We start from the raw sequence: 24,095 nt of genomic DNA on the forward strand, positions 1-24,095 counted from the left end.
CAATCCACAAACATCGAGAACGTGAGAAATTAAAGCAGCTCTAATGCTGTGACTCTTTGACCAGCGCTGACGGGCAGCTATGGAATTGGTAAAATGTGCAATACCGCTAAGACGTCTAGCCGCTTCGGCATTTATAGTCTGCTCCAGTGTAAGGTCAATTGGTATCCTTGAGAATGGTTTGTCGGTTCTTTTTATTCCAAAACATCCGTTTGTGAAATCATCTTTGAGTCCTGGATGTGTTTCATCAACATTATTCAAACTGTCTAAATATTTCACACACCATCGAGCATAATTCGGTTGATTTACAATGAAAAACAAATTTGTTATTTTTGGAATTACATACTTAAACATTTCGAAATCACCCATTCGTATACTTCTTGATAGGGTAATGTAATAGTTTACAAGCTGGATGTATATCCAGCAACATGGCTGGATATACAAGCTGGAATCATATAGAATTGAGCAGTTTTCCCATGTTTACCTTGTCTTGTTTCTGCTACGAATTTTTCATAAGCAGATATTAGTCTCGATAATACATTATTTGATAATTCTATCGTCGTAGATGTACAAGTAACTTTAACCTCCTGGTAATGTAAGAGATCGTCAGAAACTTGCTCTTTCATAAAATAGTATTCCATTTTGTCCATCTTTAAAAATTTATCAAAATGCAACATTTGCAAGCCAAGAGCCATCAACGGATGCAGACGTTTGCAACGATTAAAATGCTTTCCTTCAACTATCCCATTTACTGAGCCAGGAGCAATAATATGGCTCTCAATCATCATATGCGATAGACCACATTCATTAATAAAAACGCCTATAGCTTTGAAGAAAGCCATCATTAAATGGAATGAGCCAAGATGGATGAAGATATTATCAAATTGGGGCTTTGATGTTGATTGAATTTTATATGCTATTTTAGCTATTGCCAGATCATAAGTAACTTGCACTTACCTTTGATTACATTCTTCTCCAACGATTTGGGCCTGTTCCAGTGTATGTTTAACCACCGCTGCATTTGTTGGTGAAAAATTAATAGGCGTAAGATACGATACTTTTTGTTTGGGGCTAGTATCTTCAATGATTTTACAATTAAAACCAGTCCACATTGGAGTATTTGGCACATGAAAGACGTGTGAAAGTAAGTATAGCATATCTATTGTTTCTATCAAAGGTAAGTTTACGGGCCGAGTTAATGCATTGTCTTCAACTGGTGTTAAATGTTCTAATATCTGCAATCGATTTCCATACGAAGGGAGTTCAGGAATTTCTTCGTTAAACGTCCGTCTTCTTTTTGCTGGTGGTGGTGACATATCAAAACTACTATCTATATTGCTTGGGTTTAATTCTACATCGTAATCATCACTTACAATTTGGTAGATGATCCCTACGGTGTCATGCAGTGTATCTTTTCCATTTAAAGTGTCAACGTATCTATCGAAATTATCGAATGCTACACCTGTGCATAATGACGGACTTCGAATGATGTCAGGAGGACAAATTTCAGAACGTGTTACGGATGAGATCGTAGCTTCAGTTTCTAATTCTTCCAACGTATTGTAGTTGCAACAATGTCCAAGTCTATTCAAAATATTTATCATCTTTCGACTACTCGTAAGACTTTTGACAGTCATACCCAGAGTTATATGTTTTGATGGTTTCACAGTACCGTTGCTTTCACAAAAAACAGCATCAGAAGCCAATGAGTTGCTCAATCTATGACAATTAACTCCATCTCTGCGACGAATATCTTTACCTCCAATCAATGCTTTAAAGAAACGATCTAATTTTTCAGGAATTGTGCATTCACCATTTATCAAATCCGTTGTTTTCATTGCAGCAGGTAATTTTGTTTTCTCCATTTTCAAAATTGTAGTTCTTAGAATCGAAGCAACTTTATCGATGAGATCATTTTCTTCGAGCATCATAAAGTCTTCTTCTTCTAATAAGTTACTATCAGTATGCATAATAATCTTTTTTTTGTATTTTGTTATAATCTTTATTTGCTTGAACTGTTTTAATATTTTTTCTTCAAGCTGATGATTTTTCATCATATTTATTTCTGATTCAGGATGAAGTACTAATTCCTGTTGTAATTCATAATTATAAGTGTCACAAAGAGAATTTAATAGCAAATAACTTTTTTTTTAATTATGTCTTCCTGAATTATTGACACAATTTTATCGAAAACAGTGTTGTGAATATCTCTTACGCAATGCCAAGAGGTTCGTGCAGTATCAGTAATTATTCTTTTGTAATGATTGAAATATTCCAATTCACATGAATGATGATAGAATATTGGACCATTTGAGGTTTTCAGATAACTAATTTTTTGTATCAACTCTTGATTTTGGCATTTTTCAACCCACTGCGTTACTTTTTCAAGCATCTTGACATCATTGGAAGAATGTAAATTTTGTTGCTTACCTTTGACTTGTTTTCGATAATTTTCACAGAAAAAACAGACTCTTTCATTACTAAGACTTGAACAGGCATCACTACATGACAAAGTCTCTCTTGCATCTACTGGATTATTCGGTAATGTTGAAGAAGAACTTGATGTGCCAGGAAGAGTTATTGATGAATCATAATTATCATCAGATATATTCCGATACTTCGCCATCAAGGATGCAAAGGATTTGTAACATCGTGTGTGGTATCCATCAGAAGTATTTAGTTGTTGGGGTAACTTTATATTACTATATTTCAAGTTGAATGTAACACGAACACTCAAAACTTCTTCACATTTTTTCAATTTTCCTTCGTCAAATGCTATTATTTTTTCATTTATTCCATTGCAAAATAAACATTTCATTTTATTTGCCATTATTCTGTCATAATTTTCACGATAATTTTGAATACATTTTTAAAAATAATATTTAAGAATAATCATATTGATGAGAAAATTTACAGTAACATTTTTCGTCAAAGACGCGTAAGAAAAACAAAGTTTACATACCAGCAAAACATTTCCACTGTTCTATCTAATTTCTGTTTTCTCTGATATTACAAAGAAAATAAGAAAAAGCAGACGATATTTAAGTTAAATAACGCAAAGACACATAAACATTGCAGACGATAGTTTAATTAAATAAAACAAAGAAGTATAAGCATTTCAGACTATTATCGTATGCAATGTTCTTTTTTCTTTGCATTATTTAATTTAAATATCGTTTGTAATGTTTGATAAATATTAAATGTTCAAATGTAAAACACGGCAGACGAGGAAGGGAAAAAAGGAGTCAGAAAAGAGTCTTCAAAAGATCTTGAGCAAGTAATTCACTATTATAGACCTTTACAAAAAAAAATATATATATATGTATTTTTAAAAAAATAAAAAAAAAAGCTTTAACTGAAGATTTAAATTACAATTTTGTAATTTTTATCTCAGCTCTATGATTGCGCCACCACAATCGTTATTATCTTCCTGTTTCAGTAAGTGATCAACAAGAATTACATCACAGTGCGCAAATTGAAAATGGATGTGGTTCTCTGCGCGGCACGCTCGCAAAATGGAAAATACTTAACTTTTTACATAAATTTTAACAAAAAATAGGCAACATGTGTGTGAATTCAACAAGCAATTCTTAATTTTAAAGCGAGGTGACTAATTTGACCTAAAACTTGGGCACCACGCTAGGAATACTTCTTTCGTTTGGTCTCAGCTTATCGGTCCTGTCTGTCGAGTACGCAACCGAATTCATGTCTGTCAAATTAATTTTGTACTTATTCATATGTAGGTAAAATAATATTAAAATGACAGACATACTAAAATAGTTTTTTTTTTTAATTATTTTTTTCGTAAAAAAATATCATCTGGCATGATATTGGCAACAGCAAAAATGTCTGGCAATATTAAATTCGTGTTTCGAAAAGTGTTTAGAATTCCCTGAAAAAGAAAAGATTCTTACTAAAATGATTTCAAAATCCATATTTTTACCTCTAAAGATGTGATGCGCAGTAATAAACGCAGCGTTTAACGGCCGCCGAGACAGCATGCACGCTGTTCGATACGTCACAGGGAAAAATATATAGAGAAATCAGCTTTCCTAAAATTCTATCTCGAAAACGTTTGCTAGCTCTTAGACTATTTCTTGTATGGCCATCTGGCGCCAGGTTAGTTTTGGATGCCCGCGCTTCTTCTTGCCATCGGGTCGACGGGAGAGCAGTTTCTTGTAGGATCTATTGCCTGCATTCTGAGAACATGTCCTATCCATGACCATCTGTGCTTTTTTATCAGTGTGGTTATCAGCTTGCTATTTGTACGTTTGTACAGGTATGAATTCGATATTTTATCTGGCCAGTATGTGTTTAATATTTTCCCCAGTCTTTTAGTTTGAAAGGCATCAAGCTCTTTTTCTTGCTGTCTAGTTAGCTTCCATGTATTGCTGCCATAGAGTATGACTGTTGAATTGAAAATTTGTATTTTTGAGAATTGTGTGTATGTTAGATTGTTACTGAACAGAAAATTCCTATTCTAATTCATTAAAAAAAAAAAAAAAAAAAACTTAGTTCAGTTATAAGTTGCAAATGCTGGTTATTTGCTTTTAAATTGATTATCTTGTTGATTATCGATTTTAATGCTATTTTCCTGTAAGAAACTTGCCTGAGTGTGTTGGACCTTAAAAATAGTAAGTTTGACAACTAGCTGTTGAATTGTTGAATTCAATTTATCGAGTGAAATATTTTTCATCACATTTCAAAATTGTTCTACTGTAACAGGAAATAATATATTTATTTTGTTCACATTTTATGTCTGTTTCTATTTTTTCCTCAATTTTGTGTGCTAATATATCTTGACAAATGCTAATTGACAAGCTCTTCCTGTGCACTACTGGTGCTCCACAAGCAGCTCTGGCCACTCTCTGCAGTGCAGGTGAACAAAAACACTTCAGTCTTAGTAAGTCTTCCTAAAGGGAATATTTCTGTAGTAATACTTTCTTGCTGCAGAAAAATACTCTTCTCGATTAGTTACCCTTTTTTTAAATTTCGTTTCAAGTTTTTTTAAAAAAGACATACCATTATGAATTTTTCGACTTAACATTTTTAAGGGAAGCAGGTTTAAATTTCAAATTGAATTAAATTGTGGTGAGCCAGGCTCATCTGCCACTTATGTCACTTCCGGGTTGAGCGGAGAGAACTTACGTGGGGGCTAATGAGTCAGGTAACAGTGTTTTTCCTATTTCACCCCGGGGAATTACAGAACGCAATATATAATCCAAATGAAGGAAATTACCAAAGCAATGTGTATGTACTGTATTTTCCTGCGTATAATCCGTGGATTATCTGCTAAAAAAGGCAAAGTTTATGAGGTGTGGATTATACGCAGCAGCAGATTATCTGTGATTTTTTTTTCCCTTTAACCCTTTAACACCAACGCATTGAACCTCGATATTTTTTCAGTGGATTCACCGATCGAGACGAGACCGTACGCCGACTGAATGTTGTTTATTTTATGAAGCATGTATGTTCTTCTTGGCTGCCTGCCTGTATATTGGTTATTTTATGTTGCTTGAATGTTTCTCTTGGCGATTCAGGTTGTTAACGCCTCTGCGCGTGTCCCGAGCGATAAGGAGAAACACTTGGGGTCTTGGCTCTTGGCTTACCCAAGCAACCCTAAAGCCCCTATTGTCAGAGAGGAGCGTCGGAAACCACCCTTCGGAGAGGCACTTCCAACGTTGTTAGCCGATGCAGCCATAGGACTCTCGTTCCCAATCTCATGCAAGGATACAAGCCTATCCTATTCTTATTTATGCTTATACCTAGTTGTAAATAAATTAAATTGTTTAGTTGTTTTAACCACAACTCATCAATGCAATCACCAGTCTCATTATACAGTCCAATGCTGGAAATTTAGTTTTTCCCCCTGAAGCCAGGCGGCTTCACAGGTCATGTAAAATAAGCAAGATTACAGTGAAATCGGTAGCTATTTGCACAAGAATAGATTGTTTGCTCCTTTGTCTTGACTCTTTGTTTTTCAAGTAATTAGCGTACTATAATCAAGGTTTCAAGAAGAAATCATTATATTTCAGATTAATTTTGATTATGCCTTCAAAGTAATTACTTTTTCACGTTTTTAGTTTAGTTGCTCAAATGGTATGTTAAATTCAAACTTTATCCTTTTACATCGTATTGTCCACGGATTATACAAAGCTTTTTTTTTTCTTCAGGTCAATTTTAGGACCTGCGAATTATAGGCCACCTGCGGATAATTCGCAGGAAAATACGGTACTTATAGCACAATTATGGTGCAACAGAGTCACTGCACTTCGATCTTTCTCATGATCAACTTCTTGTAAATAAAATTCGTAATTTTGAATATTATGAAGTTAAATTTCTTATCAAGAACATTCAGTTCCGTTTGTAACGGAAACATGTCGATCAGATGATTTGAACACACAACCTTCCAATATGGAGTTGGATTTCTTATGAAGAACATTCAATTCTGTTCCTAACATAAAAATATTTAAAAAATGGTTGTATGCTCAAGATCCATATTTCTATTCCAACTAATGTAAAATACGGCACAGTTAATATAAGTTTTTTTTAAACACATTTGATTCTTGGTAACTCGATATTGACCTAGGTGCCATTCTGTACTACACTAATTAAGTTAAAGCATATCGGCTACATTTTGTAAAAAGAAGTAGCATATCAAAACCTTTTATGTAAATAAACCTAGTAGGACAGCCTCAATTTACCATCTGGGAGGAAGGGGATCATCACAACATGCCTTACAGGTATATAAATTACAGTATTAAAGATTGGCAGCATATACATGTAAATCAAGGGTTCTGAGGGGCTTTGACTCCCAACCTCCCCCTCACTGTGCCCTAGATTAGTTAGACCTTTTTTTGTATGTTTCTAAAACTCAATATAGAGACTTCTATATCAGGGTTGAATTTGTAAACTTATCAGTAACTAACACCAATTAAATCCTGAGTTGTGATCAATTCAATAGGAAAGGTAACTTGATTTTTCTGGGAAGCAGAACCGAAACGGCGTACCAATACCAAATTACTTCTGTTCTATTTCTGTTTTACGTATAATTCTCCATTTGTTTTCTTTTTAATTGGCTTCTCTGTAATGATTAAAAGATAAAATTTTAAATGTTTAACCTGGTTTGAAATAGATGCTGGTTTGGTTGTGCCAAGTGTTAGCATAGAGTTCAAGAAACGACTTTATGAAAAAGCAGAGAAAGCAGGACTGACTTCTCAAGTACGCACAGAAATGATAGGAAGAGCTGCTAGTGAAATGGCTTTACAGCTTTTAGGTGGAGGGCATAGGTATGGATCATTTTGAATTTTATGACTCGTTTTATATGTCTAATAAAGTTCATGCACTAAAATTTACTTTAACTTTTAAAACAGAATAATATTGTTGTGTGACAGGCCTGCATAGTTTTTCCAGTTTTGGCAAAAAACTTCCATTTTTCTTTACTCTGTTCTTCTGGTTTCTTGGCCAGAAATCAAAATCTTCCCCCATTTTTTTGCTATCATTTTCTAGCTAACTTGTTACCTTGTTTTTTCTAAAATTTTAAGTTCATTCCACACAGAATTTGTTATTTTCAGGACAAAAAATTAATGCAAACAAAAATTTGTCAATACTTTTAACTGCGTCAGTAAACTTGAAACATTTCTTCGGAAAGGCCAACATTCCTGTTTGTTTTAAGGGTGTTCAAACTTAAATTTTATGTAAGCCTGCATGTAAGTATTGTAATGAATGGTGCTTCTTTAATATTAAGAAAAACAAAAGTACTTGCATCAAAAAAATATTTTTTGTTTCATTTCTGTTGCGCCTGTTTTTTTAAGAGTACAAAAATAATAAAATTTGCAATGTATGCATCCTTCAAAGAAATTGCAATTTTTGCTTTCTGTCATTACAACAATCATCTCTAAAGGGCAGATCAATATTGTTTTGTATTATTTTCATTCAATTTTTAATTTTTATGTTGAAACTAACCAACAAAATGAAACTTGAATTTCCTTTCTTGTATAAGGTCTCTAAACTACTTTTTAAAAAATAAAAAATATGGTTATGAATTTTTAATATTTGTAGAACATTAGTATAGTGGCATAAAAAATATGCTATTGTTCAAAATTGAATCAATACCATTGTGTTTGAAAAGTAAAATAAGATATAACAATGTTTTATTACACTCGGCTTTTCTCGGATGACTTTTCATCCTAAAGCTCGCTCTTCATTGCATTGAAAAAGGGGTCCCTCGTAACCCAGTAACATGTCTCTGCAGTAATCTGCAAATTTTGTGCTGTAAAACGTTGTTTTTCTTATTTTACTATGCTATTGTTAGTTATTAACTTCAACAAAATGAGAAATGCAGGATTCCCCCCCCCCCCCCCCCATCTTGCATATTTATTCATTTAAAGAGAAAAATAAGATATTAACTATAGTTTAAAACAATTCCCCATGAACCACCTAAATATTAACATCTAATTTTTTTTAAATGTGTAATTGTAATAGAACGTTTTGCTTTGAAAATATTTTGGATAATTAATAAAAAAAATTCTGGCCAATTTTTTGATATTAAATTCAATCCCCTTAAAACTTAAGTAATATATATTTATTTTTCAAGCAATGTTATCGCTTGCTAAATGATAAAAATAAGTAAAACAGGTTTTAAATTCTGTTTTGTTGCTTTAAAATGCAAGTGCAAAAACTTTTGCCTGATCAGTTTTCTGAGCTTTGAGTTTCAATAATTGGCCAGTGTGCAATTCTGCACAGCATTTCAATTGCCATAATTCAGTTTTTTAATTTTTATAATTATATAACTGCTTAAAAAATCTTATGGTTGTTTAAAAACCATTAATTTTTTTTTTAAATAAATCTTATGGCATGTTCTTTGTTTTTCAAACATGAGTCTTCCCCCCTCCCCCAATTGAACTTGGAAGGTATGGGATTGGAACATATTGCCAACTTACAAGTAATGTATAGTAACGATCATGTTTGTAGTAGCTAAGTGCAAAGAAGTTTTCTAAACCTACTGTGCACATTCTGTAACCTATTCTAGAGCTTTGTGAAGCTTTCTAAGCTGTTGTACCTGCATGATCAATTTGTTCAGCTGATAAATAAATGGTGGAATTTGTACTATTGTTTTGGTTCATTCATTATGAAACTTATGTTATATTTGTATAGGTTAAATCCACAAAACACTCATCAGAAGCCAACTGTTGTTCTTTTGTGTGGATCTCATGCTCAAGGAACTCAAGGTGTAAATTGTGGCCGCCATTTGGCTAATCATTGTGTAAATGTGGTAATACTACACCCTGAGTTGAACTGTGAAACTCAAGCTATAATTTCAAAGGAACTAAAGTTATTTTCCATGAGTGGCGGGAAACTCGTAAATAATGTTTCTGGTAAGTATTTTTTCTTTTGATTATTTTCTGCCATCAGATACCTTCTGTAACAACACTAACAAAATGTTCTTGATAGAGGGAAGTAAGCTGTATAAAGTATTAAAACCTTCTGTGAAAATGTGGAAATTCACTTTATTTAGACTCCCATATACTGCCATGGGAAACTAAAGAACAGAATCTGCAAATTTTTCTTTTTTTGCATTTTTGTCATCTACTGTACTTTAGTTTTATGCCGTCAAACCCCGCTGTAACAGACACTCAGTGGACTGGCTTAGAAGATCTCTATAACCAGGGGCGTGCTCAGAAAATTTGGGGACTGTCGCAAATGAATTTTACGGGCCTCTTCCATATTGTTTGCCATCTATGTCCCTACATATATTTCACTACACATTTTAAGAATCTTGGACAAACAGGTGTCCTTTCTCCCTCCTTGTGCACGCCCCTGGCTATGACCGAGGGTTCACAACATATCCGTTATAAGTCCACACTTGCTAAGATACTTCTATATTGAACAGGGTTCGCCAGTATATATCAGTCGATATATATCATGATATATATGCGATATTTATTTTCAAACCATCATGATATTTTGATATTTTCAATATTTATTTTTTCAACTACGGTATTTTCTATGTAAAAATTATATTAATCATAGTAATATTGTTCATTTATTATTAAAAATAACTAAAAAGTTATGTACTATATTTTTATGATGTATTATTACATCATTAATATAACAAACTAATGTAATACTCCTTTTTTATTTTACATTCATATAATTATAAATAATGTAACAGTTTTAATTCATATTAAAAGTGTCTGATTAAATATTAAACATTGGTCAAAAAAAAAAAAAAATCTTATGACTGTGTACAAGTAGCTAACAAAAGAAAAATGAGTGAAACAACTAAATTTAAATTAACTCCATTAAAATTGATAGAAATGTAAAATGAAATGTTACATATAAATAATGAAAGAAACCTTAATTTTAAGTCTACATATTGTAATTATAATATAAGAAAATCAAGAGTGATTTGAGGATGCATTTACTGTTTTGAAGACTTAAGTTTGTGCTTATTGAAAATATCGGATATACATCAAAATATCTGATATGTATTAAAATATCAGATATTTTTAATATTTCCGAAAATATCATGATATTTTCGAACCCTGATTGTCGCATAGTTTCCCCCGAGGTGAGAAACAATTTAGTGAATAGGCAAAGAGGTAAAGAGTGTGCTTTATTACACTGAATACGTAAAATATGGCACACAAGTGGTTTTCTCTTGTCAAAGAAATTATGTTTACTCTTAATCTCATGCCAAGGCCCAATGATCAAAATATTATAGGGTCTGGTGGGGTAAAGTGGTCATAAAATCATAGGTTTTCAGCTTTGGTGGATAATAAATACAACAAATAATTTAAACACCTCCACTTTTTTTGTTGTTATTTTGCATTGCATTATTAAAGAACACAGTACATTGAAGTTTAGAAAAAAAAATTGATTTAATTAATTTTATAACACTTTCTTTTCCCTTTGTATTTATGACCACTTTACCCCATGGGATGGGGGAAAGTGGTCATAGCATGGGGTAAAATGGTCATAGTTAAAAATAAATGCAAAACCGTATTAAAGAACCCTAATATTTGTATATTTCAGTAATTTTTATGGTTATAAGTATATGCACTAATATATGCGTGTATTCATGAGTATATACGTGTCGTGTAAACATGAGTAATCACGATCATATATGAGTAGATACCGTGCATACCTGAGTATATACATGTATAGTAGACGTATATACGCATATATGTACAAGTGTACATGTGGGTATATACATAACTGTACATAAATGTATATACGGGTATACACAAGTTAATTCGTGGATGCATCCAGTGTGTGTTTGTACGTGTCTACTCACGTGTATACACGTATATATGGAAGCACGAGTATATACGTATGTATACGTGTAAACACAATTATATACCTGAAAAAACGTATATACATACATTTATGTGTCCGTACATACTCGTCAACCAATACATATATGTATTCACGAGTATATACGCTTATATACATGTATGCCTACAGAGTGAATCCAAGCTCTTGAGCAAAAATCTAAGGGGTGTGAGAGGTGAGGATAAAAAGCAAAGAATAATAAGGAGTTTATGGTCGTTGACGCGCTACATGCACACAAAGCCAGAAACTGATAGATGCAAAACAGGTCACAAATTTTTTACACAAAGATGATTTTACTCAAAATTTAGTTTTTAAGAAATATTTAGAGCACTTTTTAAAAGTTACGGCCCGTAGTTGTTCTAATATACGCATCGTAACAAAGGCGCAGCGACGGATGAAAGTTTTTCAAAAGTCTCGTTATTAAAACAGAGAGTGCTTTGTGATTGGGACGCATGCATTACAGCTGCAGGCCGCAAATTTCTTCAATCGCTTTAAAACCTTCTTACAACCTAAAATGTTGTGCAAATATGTCTTAGTGTAACAAATTTGTGACCTGTTTTGCATCCATCAGTCTTTGGCTTTGCGTGCATGTAGCGCGTCAGCATTGTGTTTGTGACTATATGTTCCTTGTGATTCTTGCTTCTTATCCTCCCCTCTAACACGTGGTAAAATTTTTCCCAAGAGTTTAAACTAACCCTGTATACTTGTATGTCATATGCTTGTATGTAAGTATCTACTCGAGTACGTACGTGTATATACGTGTCTACCTGAGTATATAAGTGTTCGTATACATACGAGTAAAAGCAAGTATATACTTGTATAGTCAAATGTATATCTGCATAGATAAAAAATACCCATATCGCAGATACCCATATACGTATTGGTGCATTTATGTGAATACGTTTGTATACGTGCCTACACGAGTATATGCGTATGCATACGTATATACTCGTATATTTAACCCCATTTACGGTAAAAACAATACATATTAAGTGAAATTAATATTTAATTCATATCTACCTTATACATAACTCTTAAGTGACATTAGAAGAACTATATTCGTTAAGCCTAATATTATGACCACTTTACCCCATCTTACTGAAATTGTTTTAAAAAATTATCTAAAAAAGATTCAGCTAACTGCTAATGAGTAAGAGTTCTTGAGACATGTAGGAAGCTTCCTGTGCCGTCAATCTGTTCATGATTCTAACAAACAAAATTTCCCAAAGAAGTTAAAAAAGGTGTTTAGATTTTTAAAATTTTCATATTTACACAAAATATTTTTTTTACCGAATAAAATTTTGCCAGGTTTGGAAATTTTGTATTCAAAATGTAGTTTCTAACTCCCCGAACCTAAAATAAAATTTTCACATTCATTCGAACATTTATTTCCAAGCTATAGTCATTTATTTGACGTATGACCACTTTACCCCATTGACCACTTTCCCCCACCAGACCCTAGTACATATTGCGTCTGCAGGGCTCATAGTCCTCCTATATCTCCTATATTTCCTATATTTTCAAATTTGTCAGATATTCTCCTATATTTCCTATATTTTCTCACTAACTCCTATATTTTCTTCATCAAATGTTAAATTCTACACAAAAATGAAAAAACTTTTGATCAATTTTTCTTCTTCTTTCTCCCCTGCACCGTGCATTCTTACATCTTTATTGTTAGCATTTGTACAAAACTTCTGTTTGATTATTTTTATGAAATATACAAAATAGGTGGTTTTACCAAGGAAGTTAGATTTACTTTCAACTTTAAACTTGTTTTCAATTAATTCCTTTTCTTACTATCTCAGTGAAAAAAGTGTCATTTTATAGGATTTTGTCTGCTTTTTTCAAATTTGTACTTATTTTCTATGTAGATTTTCCGAAGATTTCAGAATTCGTTCTCAGAATTTTTTTTTTTGACTCATTTTTTTCTATCGACTACGTTACGGTTACAAAATTGGAGAGGATAATAGATGGATCTATGCTCCACTTAGGCTCTAACACCCCCTTTCGTTTGGCAGATTAGGTAAAATTCACCCTTTATTCATTTGTGTGCATATAAATGGGCACTTGGCCACTAGAGGGCGCCTGTGATGCAGGGAGTGTTATTGCTGCTAATTTGATAAGTGGTTTTTTTACTATAATTTTTCATTATTACTGTCTAGTTTTAGGTTTTTTTACTTCACTTTATCATGTAATTTAGTTTTATTGTGTTTTGGGGGCTCATTTTTTGCTGTTATTGTATTCTTGAAGTGTTTTTGCATTTTTTGGAGCTAAGCCTAACATGTGGTGATCTGGTTTTTTATTTTGTGTGCTTTATTGGGTGTAGCAACTCTGTTTATTTACTGCTGTTTTTAGTATTTATTCTGTGTTTTTTTGCATTTTTATCTTTCTGTTTTGCCTTTTGGAACATATTCACTGAGTAGAAATGGGTGTTATATGCATTATGAAAGAGGTAAAGAGTGGGAAGGGGGACAGGTGGATCTCTTGTGATTTATGTCATATGTTCTGCCTGTATAAGGGGGAAAATGAGTCTGTTTTTGAGGAGGATTATATTTGCACTAAATGTGCTGAACTCTCAGACTTAAGACTTAAGATGCTAGTTTTGGAAGCCCAGTCAGCATTAGGGTGTAGGCCAGTTGTAGAGGGTATAAATGTTCTAGAGATTCAGGGGGAAGTTTCAAATGAGGAGTTAGATTGGGAAACTAAGGGTGTAATTTTGGGGGACTCTATGGTAAGGGAGGTGGGTAACACAGTTGGGAGAGTAAAGCGTAAGGTGGCTAGGTGTTGTTTACTAGGGGCTAGGGTAAAAAGACGTTAATATGGTTGCTGAAAAGAAGGAAGTATTGAATAAGGAGGACATGGTTACTTTGTGGGTGGGAACAAATGATGTAGGCCACAGTAAAAATGAGGAGTTTTCTAGGGAATGGGAATCCCTGTTGGATAAAGCAACCAGCTTTTCGACGAATGTCCAAGTGGTTGGTTTGCTTCCCAGGTATGGAGTGCATAGGAGCTGGCTAAATCAACGTGCGAGGTGTATGAACTTGCTACTGAAGTCAATTTGCGAAAAGCGCAGTATCAAGTTCATTGATGTATGGAGTCATTGTAAACGGGATTGGATTGCTAGGGATGGCCTGCATCTGAGCTCTACAGGGGTCAAAATGGTTAGTGGATTAATTTTAAGGGCTTCGGAGTCAAAAAAATAAGTTGGAATGGGAGGCATGGTTCAAGCATCAGGTATCGAGAAAATGAAATTTTTTTGGGTATTGCTAGAAATGGAAATAAAGTGACGAACAAAAGTAGTAATGTTAACAATTGTAATTTAGGAAATTTCAGGGTGTTAAATAAAAGCAACTTAGGCATGCTTAAAGTTTTCTATACCAATGCTCGCAGTATTAGGAACAAGATGGATGAATTGAAAAGCATAGTTATGGATGAGAAGTTGGATGTTATTGGAATTACAGAGACATGGGCTACCGAATCTGATGCAGAGTTATTACATATTGCTGGGTATAATTTATTCAGACAGGATAGAGTAGGTAAAAGAGGTGGTGGGGTTTTATTTTATGTTAGAGACAATTTTATTTGCAATGAATTGGTCATAAATGATAAGCCTACTGATATTGATATGGTTTGGCTGGAGTTGATGAGCAGTAAGGGCAAAAAGCTACGCTTTGGAAACATTTATAGGCCACCTAATTCAAACCAGGGACAAGATGAACAGATGTACCGTATTATTAGTGACATGTCCAGTAAGGGATCCGTTATCATAATGGGGGATTTCAATTTTCCGGGTATTGATTGGAATAATTTTTATCCTGGTAATGGCAAAGAAGAGGAATTTTTAAAAGTAATTGGTGACTGTTTCTTAGATCAAGTTGTAACTCAGGGAACTCGAGAGGAGGCCATTTTGTGATCTTGTTTTTTGTGACATAGGTAGTTTTGTTCAGGGGTTGAGTGTAGGGGAGCATATTGGAGATAGTGATCATAACAGCATTAGGTTCCGGGTTAAATTTGAAGTGTGCAAAGATGATAATTTTAGGTTTGTGCCCAATTTCAGAAACACCGATTTTGTTGCACTTAGGCAGAGCTTGAAAGAGGTTTTTTCGTCAGGGTTGGAAAATAGCGACGTAGATCAGCAGTGGACGGAATTTAAGGATAAACTTGCTAAAACCGTTGGGGACTATGTTCCATTTAGGAGAAAAGGTGTTAGTACCAATATTTGGCCTATGTGGTTCTCCAGGAAGACTAAAGAAGCTCTTAATTATAAGCAAGCCACATTTCGTAAGTTTAAAGAAACTGGTCAGAGTGCGGAGAGGCTCCAGTATGGTAAGGCAAGGCGAAATTTTAAGTATTTGGTACGGATTCAGAAAAGGGAATTGGAGCAAAGGCTGGCAGATGACATTGATGGGAACCCTAAGAGGTTTTTTGCTTACGCTAATTCTGGGAAAGCTCGAAACAGTCAAATTGGGCCTTTGGTTGATGAGTATGGAAATTTAATCCAAAACGATAGGGATATTGCAAATGTTCTAAATAACTTTTTTTCCAGTGTGTTAAACGATAACTGTATCTCAACAGTTGACACTAACAAGACACAAGCTATTATACAGCTTGAGGATTTTGTATTTTCCAGGGAGGAGGTTTTATTTCATTTGAAAAAGATTAAAGCAACTAAAGCTCCGGGACCAGATAATATCTATCCAAAAATTTTAGTTGAATGTGCAGAGGAATTAGTGGATGTTATTTTGAATATTTTCAATGCTTCTTATAACTCGGGGACGGTGCCAGAGGACTGGAAGCTGGCAAACATAACGCCACTCTTCAAGAAGGGGTCTAAAGGTATTGCTGGGAATTATAGACCTGTAAGTTTGACTTCGGTGATTTGTAAGATTTTTGAAACTTTGATCAAAATTAAGATCATGATGTTCTTAGAGACTAATAGTCTGTTGACTAGCTTGCAGTATGGTTTCAGGAAAGGTAAATCCTGTACTACTAATTTATTGCATTTCTACGACAAGGTTACCTCAGCTTTAGATAACAAAAAATGTGTGGATGTTGTTTATATTGATTTTCAAAAAGCTTTTGACAAGGTACCGCATGTTGCTCTTCTCAGCAAGTTAGCTGACATTGGAATAGGAGGAAAAACTTTACTTTGGGTTAGAAATTGGCTTACTGGTAGGAAGCAAAGAGTAGTTGTGAGAGGAAATCATTCTAATTGGAGTGATGTTTTAAGTGGGGTTCCTCAGGGATCAGTTTTAGGGCCTCTTTTGTTTATTATATTTATGAATGACATCAATGAAAATATTTCTGGAAGCATGAATTGTTTTGCTGACGATGTAAAAGTTATGGGGATTGTCGAAAATGAAGAACAAGTAAAACAGCTGCAAGAGGATTTAGATCATATTACTAAGTGGGCAGATAAATGGGGTATGGCAGTTAATGTAGGGAAATCTCAAGTGCTACACTTAGGTCATGGAAATAAGCGTATGAGATATCGTTTACAGGGTTCAGTCATAAATCAGGCAGAAAATGTTATGGATCTGGGTGTCTTTATAAATCAGGACTTCAAGTTTAGTCAACAGTGCAGTATTGCTAGTAACAAAGCCAACAAAATGCTTGGGTTCATCAATAGATCTATTTCAAACAAATCTAAGAAAGTTCTTCTGCCTTTATATAGGAGTTTAGTAAGACCTCATTTGGAGTATGCTGTTCAGTTTTGGTCGCCTTATCTGAAGAAAGATATTTTTGTATTGGAAAGGGTTCAAAGAAGGGTAACTAAATTAGTAAGGGGACTCTCAGATTTAGATTATGATACCAGACTTAATAGGCTTAACATGTATAGCCTGGAGCAAAGGAGAGTCAGAGGGGACATGATTCAGTTATTTAAATTTATCAAAATGAAAGATGTAAATGGATTAAATTTTTGCGGGGAAAGCAGGACAAGGGGTCATTGTTTTAAGCTATTTAAATCTCAGGCTAACTTGGAAATCAGGAAAAACTACTACTTTAGCAGGGTCGTGGGCACTTGGAATAGCTTACCGGAAGAGGCGGTAATGAGCAAGGGAGTGGATAGCTTTAAGAGGGCCATTGATCTTCATTGGGGACTAATTAATTGACTAGGACCAGCCTAGCTGGGCCCAGAGCCTGTTGCTGGTCGTCACATTTGTATTTGTATTTGTATAAATACACACATTAACTGTAAGTTATGGATAATGCCGCTACAGTGAGCGCCAGGTAATTGAATCAGTCACTTTAATCAATCAATTCCTCAAAAGTGAAATGAAATCCAGTTTTAACATTAAAAAATTGCAGAATATTTGAATCAAACTTGCCACTTAAATGAATCAAGACTATGAGGCTGACCATTTCCCAAAAACGTGATGCATTAGCTCAGTCTTTTTTTCTTTGCCTTCGTTTAGAAAAATTAGTTTCGTTTTCTGTAATTAGTGAAACGATGGGGAGGCAGAGTATTGCACACTTTTTGTAATGACTTTCTCATGATATGTCGAACAAAACCAGCGAGACGAAAGAAACATGGAGTTGAATGGACTTTTCATCGTTAGTGTTAGCATTGAAGCAATGACGTACCAATATTGAGAACTATGGGTAGATTTAAGACATTGAAAAGAGAATGTCCAAATTAATTATTACCTAGTTTTAGCAATCAATAAGAGATGTATTTTCCGAAGTAGGTAAGCTAAAATCTGAATTTTATAATTGCTTTTTTCATGCTGTTTTGGGAAAAAATTCTTTAAATAATCAGAGAATGGATAATTTGGCGGTATACTTCTTATGATATCATGTTTGACCAAAAATAATGTTTTCTGAAATTGTATGGTGAATTCCACATTAAAAAAAAAAAAAAAAAAAAACGCACACAATTTTGCTTAGTTGAATCAAAGTTGTCTTAAACGAACAGGATTAATATAAGTAACCATGGGTACAAAAATTCATTTGCTCTCACTTCTTTGACTCTTCATTGCTATGACTTCATGCATTCTGGAATTGTATTTATACTGGATTTCTGTTTTTTATATTTTTTTAGGGCTCCAAACATACTAGATACTATACGTTTTTGAAATTCCTATTGTTTTTCTATCAAACTCCTATATTTTTCCTTTTAAAATCCTATATATTTTGTTACCAAACTCATATATATTTTGCTATCTAACTTCTATATTTTTCCTGTAAAACTCCTATATATTTTTTTCCCGCTTGCTATGAGCCCTGCATCTGTGTCAGATGAAGAAATTTTACCGCAAAATAACCCAAGCCAGTGAGACAACACCACGACAACATTGAATAACTTTGTCCTGACCAATAAGCTTTGAAAAACTTAAGCACTTTGCATATTCAAAAGAAATACCAAACTAAGGAACCAACCTGAAATTCAGATACATTCAATTTTAGCAATACAATTTTCATTTTAAGATAGTTGGCACAATCAAAATGAGAACCCATAATTTTATACTCACGACATCAGCAAAGTTCATGGTCTGAAAAAAATTATTAAATAAAAACAAAAAATCTGACTGCGTAAAAACCAAAAAAACTAATAAGGAAAATGTATAAGCCCAGTAGTTTAGAATGTATTAAGTACTACTGAATAACTACACCGTTGAAATAGTTTTATAACCGTACACCAGGGTTTCCGCTACGGTCGCATTTTTCGCATAATGCGAAAACACTATCTGAATTGCGAAAATAAAGCAATGCATTTTCGTTTTTTTTGCTCAAATAAAAAATAAATTAGTTTTTTAAATAAAGAAAAAATGTATGATCCTAGAGAGGAAGCGTGCATGGCGATAATCAACTTAATCTTTTTTAAATCTTAGCTAAGATGTTTAAACTACAATTAAGTTCAATAACTATTAGTCTTATCCAGCATTATGTCCCCCCAAAAACTGCTTTATTAGGAGGAGGGGACTGCATTATTCTAAACACCAATCATGTTTTCTTTTTTTATTTTATGTTTAAAAAAAAAATTGCTGTTGTACTTATTTCTTCAAGGATGTCACAAATGAAATATGAATTTTATTTTCAACCGGAGATGAAACACACTGAGGCATATATAAATATATGAGAATGTGTAACATTTTAGCATTTTGCTAACATTTTTCCATCAATTTTAGCTTTTATGCTAAAGAACTTTTGAACCCAGCTTAAACCCTGCCGTACACAGATAAGACAAATCATAAATTCAAAAGCAGAATAGTAGGATCTACAGTCGAGGCCCATTCCTTTCTGATTCAAGGAACCTTGTAAAATTTGAATGGGCCCCGACTGTTGATCCTTCTGTTCTGCTTTTGAATTTATGATTTGTCTTATCTGTGTACGGTTATAAAACTATTTCAACGGTGTAGTTATTCAGTAGTACTTAATACATTCTAAACTACTGGGCTTATACATTTTCCTTTTTAGTTTTTTTGGTTTTTACACAGTCGGGTTTTTTAATTTTATTTAATTTTTTATTTTACACTTTTTAGTTAACTTTCATTAACTTAGTTATGATTATAAGACGGTACATTTTGCAACCTTGTCATTTCATTGAGAGAGTTTGTTTGTATCGTGAGGTTTATTAAGTAACTTGTAGTGGTCTAAACTACTGATAATTAATCCCTCTAGGGACCTAAATCGGCTTAAAGCTACATGTGCTTGACCTTCGGCAAAAATGTGCGAACTTAAGTCAACCACATCACAGCTATATAAACAGCCTGTATAACTCATGATGACGCGAAATCGGAAACGTCCGTCTGTCAAATCTTTCTCTCAAAACTAAAAAAGCCTCTCAAGAAAGTACACGTTGCGAAACTCAGTCCCTTGAATCAAAGCAAAAACAAACGCAACATGTTAGAGATGAAAATTGAATTAGTAGACTTTCTTTTGGTGCTTATTGCACGGGTTTACTTTGATGAGGACTACAATCTGAGTGTCTTGCCTTCGTTACGCATGATATATTTTTTATTACAGTAGAGAATACATATGAAGAACACATGAAAGAATTTACATCAGAAAGAGGGGAAATTACATCCGGAGCGAGGGTGTCTTGACCCACCGCCTTAAGTGGGAGAAGCAATCGGGTAGACCACTCGGCCATTAAAACCCCAATTAGTAGACTTAGTAAACGAAAAAATTCAGGCAGCAAAAACTACACGCAGGTAGCATGCGACACAGTATGCAACACCCAACGTGCGCTGATCCCAAACTGAAAAAATGGCAACTGGTTTTTGAAATGGTACTTTTGAATGTGTTTAGTGACACTCCCAAGGTTAAGACAAATCGATTGACGTAAGAATTACCAAAATTGGCCAAGCCTGTAGAACGCCACATAGGAACAGACATACATACATAGACTGATAAACACATTACCCTCCTTTGCGTCGCGCAGTCGGGTAAAAATAAACAGCACCGTAAGAGAAATGATGAATCCAGAAGCAAAATACGATGTCAAGATGAAGTTTATTCATTGGAGCACAGTTCAATGAACACAACATGCACAGTTATCGCACACATAAACACAAAATGCGTAAGGCCAAGAGGAGGTCGTGCACAAAATATACTTTTTTATATCTATTGGGGGAGCCATTACTATGTCACAAGATTTCAAAAAACCACAGCATTCATCTTCCACACTCTTTCCGCGGATGGGCCGCTTCCTTGCCCCGCATGAAATCACTTCACCACTTTGCATTCTTCATAGCTCTGGAGCGGCAAAGCCGTCGGGTCAATCACCTTTGCTCACGCACTTTCGTCAAAGATCTAAGCAGGTAAAATCTCCGAAAAAGCACTTCACCTCTATGTATAAACTTTTCATTGAACATTCTGGAACAAATAATTGCATCACCCAAAAACTAGCAAGAAGCGGTTCTGCAGCGAATCAAGAGAAAATCAAACCGAAACCAACGCCTGATTGGCTGAAAGTTCACTAACTGAAACTAATTAAAGTCGTGACATATTGGATCTTTTTTACATGATATTTCTATTAGTGAAAAGGGTAACATTACGTAAAATAATATTATGAACTATTGTATTCAGTAATAACAAACTCCAATGAAATGTATTTTTTTAATCATCCATAATATGGAAAGGAAAATGTTATTTTTGGTTGGAGAGCTTTTATGTAAGTTTCATTGATTGAATTTGTTGTTAAAATTTAAATGTCTTTTTGAATTAAAGGTGGCATAAGTAGTCTAAGCTGAGATTCTTTGACTTAAAGAAAATTTGTCAATCATGATATTTACTCTAGACGGCCGTTCGCTCCAATATTGGTTTTCCCAATGACAGCACTGAATAGCACAGTAGACTCTCGTTTTACGCGGGGATTACGTTTGTTGGCCTAGAAGACCAGTTGATGTGGAATGGTCGTCCCAGGAGAAATGAACTTTAGAAACTCAATTTAAATTTAAATAACAATTTATTCAAAACTAGTGTAAAAAATATTAATAGGAGAAAACAATCAAACATTAATAAAAATCATATCCCCTATTAACAATTCAAATAAAATAATACCCCCCCCCCTCTCCCAACAAGCAAACATCACAGAGAAATATCACAAGATTCAGTTACTGAAAAGCATCAGTTCTAAAACATTCCTTATATTATGAAAAAATTCACCCTACACAATGCCACAATAATGGTAACTGTCCGGAAAGCTATTTTGAAAAAGTTCATACCAGTGGCAGTCCATACTTAAAACTTGGCACGTAAAATTACGAAGGCAACATCCATCTGTCGGATGTTCAAACAAGTAGAAAACTTCCACTCGTGGATGGCAGACCAAATCCATGGTTATTCAATCTCAGGCACTCCCATGCCACAGAAGAGACAACACAGAAAATTATTTACCCAGCTTTAGGCAAAACAGGAACAATTTTTTTTTTTTTGCAAATTTGCATTTTATCGCAAAAGTACATTTCTTATTTTTTGATTACTTAACCGTTTCCAACTAAGTATTCTGAGTGTCACAAAAGTAATTTTGTTAAATTTTTTAGGATTACCTTCCAGTGTTGATATCATCATTGAAGCTTTAGATGCTCATGATGGGCAAAATTCCTGTGAGAAAAGTTGGTTGCACAATGCTCAGCAGTGGGCGAAGCAGCATTCTAAAGCCCCTGTGATGTGTCTTGATCCACCTCCAAATTGTAACGGAATGGATAAAAAATTCATACTCTCTCCAGCATTACCATTCAAATTTGAAAATGACACTTGCAGCATTCATATTTGTGATATTGGATTACCAAAGGATATATTTTCTAGTCTTCAATGCTCGTATTCATCACCTTTTGGGTCTAAATTTGTAATTCCATTGTATTCAAGAAACACTTGAAGCAGAACTTCACAAAAAACGTTAGAGTTTAATTGGAAAGTGTACATAAGCAGAACTTCATCCAAGCAGTCAGCATCCGTCTTGCACAAAAAATATCTATCGTCTCTTTGTTGTACAAATTGGGTAGATATTAAAAAAAACGTTTAAGAGAATGATGTGTATTGCTAAAAGTTATTACATATCACAGTGCCTTGTATCAGTTTTACTTTATTTACAGTATATTCCATTGTTTTTAAACATAACTTAATGTAAATATTTGTAATGTCCAAGTTCTTGGAAGGCCAAATATATTGCATATTATTTATGCTCATTAAATTTTATCTTTAAGTAATGAAATGTATTTAAAAAATAAAGATTTTATTAAGTATCCATAATTGATTTTTTGCTCTCATATCACACATAAATAATGAGTAAAGGTGTTCAAATGTGATTTTCTCTGAATTTGCACCATACCTGTGCCTATTTTTGGTAAAGCTTGACCACGAAAAGAAGGAGGAGGACCTTGAAGCGAAACATTATTTGTATCATTTGTAATAAGTAGAATCTGCCAGAAAGCACCGAATAGTAAGAGGGATGGTCTCGCTAATCCTATCTATTCCAAAATAATAACATATTACAAGTGATACAAATGATATTTTTGCTTCAACGTCATCTGCCTTCTTTTCGTGGTCAAGCTATAATACCAATCTTCTTCCCCCGATGTTGCCCCAGAGCAACACTAGGGGCCGTGATAGCCCGATCGGTAGAGTGTCGGATTCGGGGCCGGAGGGTCCTGAGTTCGAACCTCGATGGTCGAAGACCCACCGTCGTCATTAAAGGGGACTGGGCGACGTTAAATATGCACGTGGTCTCAATGTCCTCCAAGTGAAACGATACCTCTGGGGGTGCTAGCACCAGGTAGCTATTAGCTCCTGGACTAGTTCTAAATTCTCATTAACTGTTCGATCCGGTGATGGTGCTGCCATCTATCGGTATATAAAATAATGGAGGCAAGGCACTTAGTATGCAGTCCTCGACATAAATACAGTTGTAGTCAGTTGTGACTCGGAATAGGAATAGCAACACTAGGACATCTAATCCCAGGAATAATAGCAAGATATCCTACCGTTTCTCTGATGCACTCGAAAATGTGAACATTTTCTCAAATTTCGTCCAATCCTTTTAAACAAATGCTAAAGAAGTTAATAAAATTTTCTGCTTTTATTTTTCATGTCATCACTGAAATAAAGACTAAATCTTACGCTAAACGATCGACTGTGCGAAAAGTGTTGGAATTGCCGTATTCACGAATTAATGCCCTACTTTTTAAAAAATATTGTAATATCCCTACAGCAGAAAATTTTATTGATATTTATTCTAAATAAAAGCAACAAGTACCAAAAGTTATAATAGCGAAATCAAACCCTTTACAAAAGTCGCGATTTCAGAAGTGAAT

At 34.1% G+C, this 24,095-nt stretch overlaps 1 protein-coding gene across 2 annotated transcripts in view; it reads left to right on the plus strand.

Annotated features, from left to right (window-relative positions):
* The window catches only part of LOC129229486 (enhancer of mRNA-decapping protein 3-like), a 36,724-nt gene extending 13,711 nt beyond the window's left edge, over positions 1 to 23,013 (plus strand). For both annotated transcript variants that reach the window (XM_054863802.1, XM_054863803.1), the window contains exons 5-7: positions 7,133 to 7,286; positions 9,154 to 9,374; positions 22,326 to 23,013. In XM_054863802.1, the coding sequence (XP_054719777.1) occupies positions 7,133 to 7,286; positions 9,154 to 9,374; positions 22,326 to 22,660 (710 nt within the window). In that variant the 3' untranslated portion in view covers positions 22,661 to 23,013. The remainder of the gene's footprint in view (positions 1 to 7,132; positions 7,287 to 9,153; positions 9,375 to 22,325) is intronic.
* Positions 23,014 to 24,095: the final 1,082 nt, after the last annotated feature.

The sequence above is a fragment of the Uloborus diversus genome, chromosome 9 (genome assembly GCF_026930045.1).
Source record: "Uloborus diversus isolate 005 chromosome 9, Udiv.v.3.1, whole genome shotgun sequence".
In the NCBI taxonomy this organism is placed as follows: Eukaryota; Metazoa; Arthropoda; class Arachnida; order Araneae; family Uloboridae; genus Uloborus; species Uloborus diversus.